General features: G+C 44.8%; 1 protein-coding gene across 2 annotated transcripts in view; it reads right to left on the reverse strand.

The window, feature by feature from the left end:
• TENM2 (teneurin transmembrane protein 2) overlaps positions 1 to 9,055 on the reverse strand; it is a 905,304-nt gene that overhangs the window by 463,299 nt on the left and 432,950 nt on the right. The window contains exon 1 of one of the 2 annotated variants that reach the window (XM_040630318.1): positions 7,877 to 8,015. The exons of the other annotated variant lie outside the window; for it this stretch is intronic. Within the exon in view, the coding sequence (XP_040486252.1) occupies positions 7,877 to 8,015 (139 nt within the window). Of the gene's footprint in view, positions 1 to 7,876; positions 8,016 to 9,055 lie in introns of those variants that run through there. 2 annotated transcript variants of the gene reach the window in all.

The following is a 9,055-nucleotide window of genomic DNA, read 5'->3' on the forward strand; positions in this document are numbered from 1 at the left end:
CGAAAATTTCCCAGGAGAAGTAAAAGTTGGACAGAGACTTGAGAAACAGCAGCTTGCAGGATAAAATCAGGGTGGAAGAACGGGAAGGACAACTCAGCAGTCCCTTGATTTTAACCACAGCAGTATATATTGTTTGCTTTTTGCTGGAGCTGGAATGTTGGGAATTTTCCAGCACCTCCCTCTTGGCCGGACTCTATCTAAAGATACCTACGCCAGGAAGCCAAAATAAAGAGACACAACGCAGACCATCCGCAAGAGGGGCTTGGAAATTCTGACTTTCACCGAATAAGAGGCTTCTCCTGGAAGAAAGGCCTGACGAATGACCTGTTGTTTGTCACTTGTTCATTGGCTTCTTTGCCCGACAAGGATGAGAGTGTTAAAATAAAAAGAGAGAAAGAAAAGGGCGGGGGGGAGGCAGTAAATTACTGTTTATCGAGCTCAACAAGCTGGAGAGTTGGCAAGGTCTTAAGTAAGCAGGCGAGTTAAAGTAAGAAGTTCATACTATATGGGGGAAAATTCTAGGCACTAACATCAATGAAAATTTAGAAGTACCCACTGCCGTTCACCATTTATTCAGGGCACGGGTGGTAAGAGTTAGTAAACTGCCCCTAAATGTGGTGTTAGCATGACTAGGGTCATCGAGAGACGCTGCTGAGCAACTGAAGGTAAGGAGTTTGTGCCCATGCAAGTCATCTGCCTTCTTGCTTTTCTTCTCCTCCCCATCCCACCAGAAGCATAGTAATAATAACACAATCCCAATTCGGCACGCAGTGCCTCACCATCTCAGCTGGTTGCTATGCCTGGGGATACTTGACATTTGCCAATCGCTTGGGAGCTTAAGGCTGCAATTTCAAACTCTCAGCATAAAGAATCGAAGGCAAAGAACAAAACAGCACAGACTTGGGAACCAGGAAAAGCTTGTTGGTAAAAGTTGTGCTTTCTATGGTCTGGGTAGGTGAGAAATAAGAACAACCTAATAGACAGGCTGGGACACAAACCAGTCTACCTCAAGAAGTACTTTTTAAAAGAGCCTTTAAAGCACTCACTTGCTTGGACCATATTTTTGTCTAGGCAGTGAGCTTTGCACGGGCTGCCTTTGATGAGAGAGTTGAATACACGCTTTTGCAACTTTGAGTGCCAATATTTACTAGTGTCTGACTTAGGGCCTCCATCCTGGTTTCTGGAATCGCTCTGAAAGAAGGCAGGTCCAAGAGAAAGTGTAAATGTGGAATTTATAAGCTAGATAATCAGCGCTAATTGAAAAGGAATAAAGGGAGAAAGAAAAAAAAAATCTCTGGTACTTCAACTGGATTTTGGTAAAGTATCTCTTGTATGGCAGTCATTCTTCAGACCAAAAGACAACAGCTTTGGAGGGTAAGATGTAGAGTCCTTACAGTAATTCTTCCGGTAGCAATGGTAGGAAGAATTCTGATCACTTTGCAAACTCTATGTAAACTTAACAAGGCGCCTTTAGTTGGAGGTTTTTAAAACTGGGTCAAAGAAAGGAGAACGGCACCCTGAACGCTGATGCTACTTTATAACAGATTGAATACATTGTGGCAGTAAATCCGTAAAAACCATTGCCTAAGCACAGCAGTGAACCAGCACAGCAAAAGCCTTTCTGATAAAGGGAGATCAATAGCAGGAAGTATCTAAAATTGGCTTTTCATCCCTAACCTCAGCATCGCACGGTGACAATCGGAACTCTGCATTTTGGGGCACGCACTTAGGTCCTAGGAGGTCCCGTAGAGGAAAAATAAATGGATGCAGGGAAGAGGAGAGGGAGTCCAGCAACTCTCTGGGAACATGACTGGCTGTTATAGACATGACATACTCTTCTTCGTCTTTCCCGTCCTTTCTCCTAACTGATAAAGAAGCTCCAAAGCTATATGCAGATGAAAAAACATGCTTAGATGCAGCTAAGTTCTTGTGTTTTACTCCCACTTAAGAGTCTAATAAGGGTGTCTGGGGAGGTGGCAGGAGGGGATCTTTTTCCGCCTGAAGAGCTGGTCAGATGGTTCTCTCATTTGTAGAATATCTTAGATCTGTGTGTGCATGCATGTGCACGTGTGTGTGAGCGTGACAGAGGGACTGAAAACTCGTCACTGGGATTCTCTTCCAGAAAGCCGTCTGAGAATCCAGAACAACGTGTTCCTCAGCGTAGCCCCAAGTTAGGCAGTCCTTCCGCATCTGCGTAATTCCTGCCAGCAGGGGAGCGGGTTCCTGTGACGCTTCTAGCTCATTGGTACAAGCCTACTGAGGATTCCGAGGTGATTAAACTTTTCCAATCAGTGATGTTGCTGGACGTGGCCCTTCTGGCACTATCTCTGTGTTTCTGTCCCTGGCCCAATGGCTGTAAGATACTTGTAGGTGGGAGGGGGAAAGGCAAGGCCATGAGCTCGGAATAGCTGTCGGGAAGCTCAGGAATCTAAGGGGGAAAGTCCAGTTTTCTTAGAGGGCCCTAGGATGGAGAGGATTCTTTGCATTAGGCCATGGGTCCTCTGCTGTCTGCAGAAGAATTGGTCAGGTCGTGTGCCACTCGGTGATTTTAATCTTGAGTTTTCGAGGCACCTGGATTGGCTCAGTCAGTTAAGCGTCTGCCTTCAGCTCAGGTCATGATCCCGGGGTCCTGGGGTTGAGTACATCAGGCTCCCTGCTCAGTGGGGAGTCTGCTCTCCCTCTACCCTTCCTCCCTGCTTGTGATCTGTCTCTCAAATACATACAATCTTAAAAAAAATCTTGAGTTTTCAATTTGTTAATCTAAAGCTAAGATTTTTATCAGTTATAAAGACAAACTTTTCTTTTGCATTGATACTGTGATTTTCATAGAATGCATTTTCAATGAGTTTTCCTAATAGCAGGCTATATTCCTCAAAGTGGAGAAACACAGCACTGGGCCTTTTTCTGGAGTTAAGAAATTTCTTGCAGAAATGTAGGCCACTAAATTTCTCTAGGACACGTTTTTATTCATTGTGCAAAATACTGGCAGAGAGCCTGCCATCTACCAGGCATCATTGTGGGTCCACGGGATCTATCAATGAACAAACAGACCAGGTTTCCTGCCCTGGTGGAGCTTATGTGTTAGTGGGGCAAAGAAACAATAACATAATAAAGCATTACACAGCAGATTAGAAACTCCTAAGTGCCATGGAAAAAAAAAAAAGTAAAACAAAAATCATAACAGGGTAAGGGAGTTTCAGAGTGAGGGGGGTGATGGGAGAAAGGGGGATTTTTACTTTTCAACAGCGTATGTTCAGTATAGGGCTCATGGAGAGGGTACATTTTCAAAATGACTTAAAAGACATAAAACGGAGTGTAGAAGGAAAGATGCATTCACTCACTATCTTAGATAGTTCTGGACATCTGGGTCATGGAAGTATTTGATGGTAACTTTTGGGTGGAGGGGCGGGCATTGCAGCGTGGACAGAGCGATGAGAAGCCAGCTGCGTGGGACACTCATTTATTTACACATGACCCCCATTAATGGCTACCAAAACTCAAATTGGTTGTTGACTCTAGGGGCAATTACCTTCTGGGTCAGACATCAAAATGACAGTTCAAGTAAAAGAGACACAGGGAGAAGGGAAGCAAGTGGGAGAAGCCTGGGTTGCCTGCATTCGGATATTCGCACCAAGGTCTAACTCACGAAGACTGTCCAGCACCATGGACATCCTTGTATGTTCCCATGGCCTCCAACAGCGTATTAAATTCTTTCCTTGTCTGACATCAAGTAATAACAGAGAGTTGTCACTGTCCTGAACAATAGAAGATGGGATGACTTAATTTCTTTTTCTTTCGGAGGCATCATGTCACAGGGCTGTATTTAAAGACAGGAGAAAAGCACTAGATCTAAGTAAGAGAAGCCACAATTTACCACACCCTCGGGGAGACAAAGAATAAAGCCACTGAGGGTAAAATGTACCATGTGGAGTTGTAATCAGCAAAGAGCTGTGTGACACTTTCTGCGGGAACCAGTAGTGGAGGACGGTCCGGCTCTGCTCTGCAAACACCCCTGGCTAGTCCCCAGGATAACGAAGCTCGAGGATAACGGATCTCACATCTCTGAATATTCATCAATAATTCAAAAGGAAGAGCAAGTATATGAAAAACAGTTTTGTTTTTTTTTTTTTAAATAGGAACACAGTGCTTTATTTTACACTCTGAAACTAAAGAAATCCGGTCTCTAGGTGGGGGTTAGTCAGTACTTTTGGAAACTAGCCCCTATCTTATTATTGGTGCAAGAACATCCAGGCTCATGGCTGTAATCTCAAGCAACACATTCCATGGTCTCCTCCCCGGTCCGCCAGCCAGGAACCAGACCCCCACCCTGCCAATTCACATCCCTCTCAGGCAGAACAAAAGCTTCCATGCACATCCAGGCTTGTCCATCACAGTGCTGACTGCATTCCTGTTCTATCTGTCCTCGCATCCCTGTGACTCACACCCCCACAAATCTGCACCTCCCCACCTCCTCATCACTCTTCAGGTCTTGGGCACCGATGACTCTATCCTCAGGAAATTTTATGACACTATGCAAGGATCAGGGAAATCTGCAAATTTTTTCCCTTTACAGAACGAGAGTCCTAATAAATGTTTCCACGCATAGCACGGGAGTCCTAACAGATCGCAAATGCTAATAAAAGCTAACATTTAGGGGCACCTGGGTGGCTCAGTTGGTTAAGCGTCTGCCTTTGGTTCACCTCGTGATCCTAGGGTCCCAGGATCAAGCCCTGCATCGGGCTCCCTGCTGCTTCTCCCGCTCCCTCTGCGGCTCCCCCTGCTTGTACTCTCTTTCTCTCTTTTTCTCTCTCTCCAATAAATTTTTTAAAATCTTTAAAAAAAAAAGTTAACGTTTATGGAACACTTGTCATGTGTGGGGCATGTATGAACATTTACTACTGAGCACTTGTCTGTGCTAAGTTCTATGAGTGCACTGTGTCTTTTTATCTTCACCATGGCCTTTTAGTTATGAAAGGGGATATTGAGACACATAGAGGTTAAGCAACACTAAGTTGCAGAACCAGGATTTGAACCTAAGATTTTAACCCATATTTTTAAGTATTACATCCTATTGCTATTCACTATGAAAAGCATGCCATATTTATAAAAGATGTGCAAGTATTAAGCTATGCATAGTAAAAACCTTGTTGCAAAGAGATGTACAGTAGGGCTATGGAGATGGAGAACCAGCGGGGCTGTCGTTTTAGCTGGAGACGTTGCTGGGCAAGTCAAGGTCACAGCATGGAAGCAGATGGCACCTAAACTGGGTAACGTGAGGAGAGTTTATTAAGGGCACTTTTTAAAGAGTTGTGGTCAGGGTTTGGGAAACCAGGAGGGATGGCACAATGCTCCAGGGCTAGCAAAATAGAGAAGTTGTTGCCATTGGTAGCCCTGCAGGGGCAAGGAGAGGGAGTGACTGGAGGAACCCAGAAAGATAGAACCAACTGGAGAAGGCTACCCGAGGAGGCATGTGTCTCCGGGACAGGCAAATAACCAGCATCTGGCATCAGGACAAGGAGGAAGCTGGTAATAGGTGCCCCAGCCTCCTCTTCCTCTGCCCTCTGATTTCCTGCCATTGAGTGAGTCGGTTGGCAGCTAGAGGACAAGGGCAGCCATTGATGCAGCCCACATGGTCATTTTTCAGGACAGAGAGCAAGGTCTTAAAGGGTTCAGGGCAACATGAAGAACAAATAGGAAATATGTAACATGTCATTCTCATGATAAACTGGGACAATTCTCAACCTCCCTGGGACTCAATTTCTCATCATTATAATGAGACAATTGGACCACACGTAATTTACACTGCCTTCCAGCTCTGACATTTCAAGGTTTTATGAATCCACCCTCCGCCTATTTCTCAAGAGATTTTCAGAATAACTTCAAAAAATAATGACTATGACAGAGCCCCCACAATGCAAACTCTAGTGATATTCTGCGTCACTTCTGCCCACGTGTCTTGATGGAAGCATGAAGGTAGACCACAGCTGAGGTGGGAGGGCATTTATCCTCTCTAGAAAGTAACCAGAACATTGCTAAGTGATCTAAAAAGAAGGCTGGAGAATATGAAAAGTGTCTCGGCAAAGGAATTAATGTAACAGAAAATCCCTTGCTGTCTTTCTGATGCAGAAAGGTACAGAGGACATTACTGCCAAGCATACTAGGTGAGCCTGGAAAGGGATGCCTCACATGCTTTCATGGGAGTCTGTGTCATGACAATTGAAGCCCCATGCCTGTGTTCTCATCAAGAACCAATGGACACATGAGGTTGGGCACCGAATGCGGATGTTGGGAGGGAAGGCCTTGGTTGGAAAAAGAGGGATGGGACTGGGAAGAGAGAACTATATTCTCCTGAATCATTTGAGGCTTATCTAAGTACCCTTTGAAGTTTGCTCCTAGGTTCTTGATGGTTCTCAAGGTCTCTGGTTGATTCTTGAGGGAGGTGTAAGGTTGTCTGTTGTCTGAAGAGACAGACGTCACAGGCTCTTCATGACGGCATCTGCCCTCCTTAGCTTCTGGGGACACGCTTGCTGTCAAAGGCTGAGATAACTGATGTGCGAGCATTTAAAGGCTGTTACAATCTTTACCCTGCCTCCCCCATCCCTACTACTCAAATACACCTAAATGGAACTACGCCATTATAGAACCATCCCTTTGCTTTGTCTCGACTCACGAGAGGTAATATGAACCCTTTTTCGGGTTTTTTGATGATTTTCTTCTTAAATGAGAGGACATTCACGTCACCTCAAGACCCCTAAATCTAGCAGGCCAAGTATGTGTACGCGTGTTGTAGAAAGGCAGGGTCTGCTCATTTTGAACTTGCTCTACTTCACAAATGTTCCTACTGTGGCCTGAAGAACAAAATGGAAGGAGGCAAAAAAAAGGAAAATGGCGAATGTATCTAATCACCAACATGCAAGTAGGAACCTATTCTCGTGTGCCTGTGTCTAAACCACCTGTAGGTCAGACGCACAAGAAAACAAAATCTTGAGACGTGGAGTGCGTTGAAATACCAACATGTTCCCTTACTCGTTGATGACCTCGCATGAGTACTTTGTCTTTGGTTTCCTCATTTAAAAAATGGACCTCATGAAACTATGAATACCTATCACACAGGCTCGATCTGATAAAATAAGAGCAATTCAAATACTTAGGATAACAGAAGCAAAAGCACTTCGTAAAACCTAAGTTACCCTAAAATGCAAGGGATTATTATTACTCCATTTAAATTGCTGTGACAGCAGCACGCCCTTTGAAGGCAAATGGCGCACCTGAAGATTTGTCAACAAACCCAGCCACCTGCAGCAAAGACACCAGGAGTTTCTTAAAAATCTGTTCAGCATACTAAATATCAGCCACAGGTCACGGGAGTAAGCCACGTTTTGAAGTTCAATTAATAGAATGAATCATTTCTCCACCCTTCCTTTTGCCTATTTTTAAAAACGTCTTAACACAGAGCCACAATCAAGGATAAAACCAATCAGTGTGCAGAGAACTACCACAAAGAGGTCTCTGAAGGGTGAAAAAATGTGACAGATGTACAGAGAGTGACTTGAAGGAGTATTTCGGCACAGACACAAGACGCTTGACTTAACAGATGTTTACAGTTAATAAATCCCATTTTATAACTATTTTCACAGAATATTTTTCTGGTGATAGACCTGGCAGCCATCATGAAGGTAACAGAAAAATACTGCAGATTGACAGCCTGCTAGGAAGTAGAAATTATGCTCCGTGACCAGGATTCACGGCTACTCTAGGTGCCGCGGAGGAGCAAAACCGGGGTCACCGCCGACTCCCCCACCTCTTCCTAGGTACTCATGGCAAGTAGGAAAGGTCCTCGTCAAGCCCCAGCTGCATGCACCTCGGTCATCCTTACCCAGAGACTCCATCACAACCTTCCCATGGACAAAACTCACGGGCTGAGGCGAGGCGCTGACGAGTCTCCATGAGAGGCGGCCTGGCTGGCGTTCAGTGGCGCCGGCCGCACGGATGACCCGGAGGGGCTGGCCCACCATGGGCACAGGCTGGGAAAGGGAAGCTCTTCCTTTTGTGCTCTAACTACAGAAAAGCACCAGCAGTCCCAGCCCGACACAGCTGAGGCCCTCTCCAGCTGCGAAGGAAGAACATAATAGGCAATATCTGCTCTCCCCTCCTCCCTTTTTTTCTCCCTTCCCTGTAGACACACTCAGCATGAGGTTCCTGAGGAATTAGTGGCGGGAGGACGCCTCCCCCGCTGGCAGCCAAATGCCAACCGCACGTCCTGCCCATGTAATGTGTCTGACATTTCTGCATCGCTCTGGCTTAACATTGTTTGACACAGACTTTTTGAAATACCTCTTTAAAAGGTTTGTGCATGTGTGCATGTGTGTACAATCTCTGTTGTTTCACAGCATCATTGTGTGTATTTATTATTATTATTCTAAATTATTCTCTTAGTTGCTGACACATCGCTGCTTTGGCATTTCCACTTAGGCAGAAGTAATTGGTTTCAGAAGGCTGAAAACCCTTATTTGAAACCATGTGCACATTCTTGTTGATGGATGCCATAAAATGTTCAAATATCATCTTCCCTCAAGTAAAACAAGCGTTAAAATCCAGAAGGACGGTGTGTGATTGACAGCCCGGCATACTTACGTTTTAACTACCTGTTGTCGAATTATTTTAAAGCACCTGTACGTGAAACGGGGTCAGCGCTCCTTCTTGGTCAGTTACCTTTAGATAGATCGTATCGGGTTCGAAAGGGATTCTCTTTCCCTGTACTGGAAAGCACTTCCCATTTCTCATTGTGTTTCCTAATGGGCAAAGGGCTGATGAAGTCAAGATCTCTCTCCAACATTCACACAAGGTGCTATTTCTGATGGAGAAGAGAACAAATGGCTATCCATCATGTTTGGAAGAAAGATCGAGTTGTAGCCCTTCTACTCAGAAAGCAGAGCTTTCTCTTCTTGCTATGTTTTTGGATATCTTTCATGATTTTGTTTTTAAAGATGTCACGGCATGGCTGCTGAAATGAATTACACACATGACATCAATATCTCAGACAAAAAAAAAAAAA

The sequence above is a fragment of the Ursus maritimus genome, unplaced genomic scaffold (assembly GCF_017311325.1).
Source record: "Ursus maritimus isolate PB19 unplaced genomic scaffold, ASM1731132v1 scaffold_15, whole genome shotgun sequence".
Classification (NCBI taxonomy): domain Eukaryota; kingdom Metazoa; phylum Chordata; class Mammalia; order Carnivora; family Ursidae; genus Ursus; species Ursus maritimus.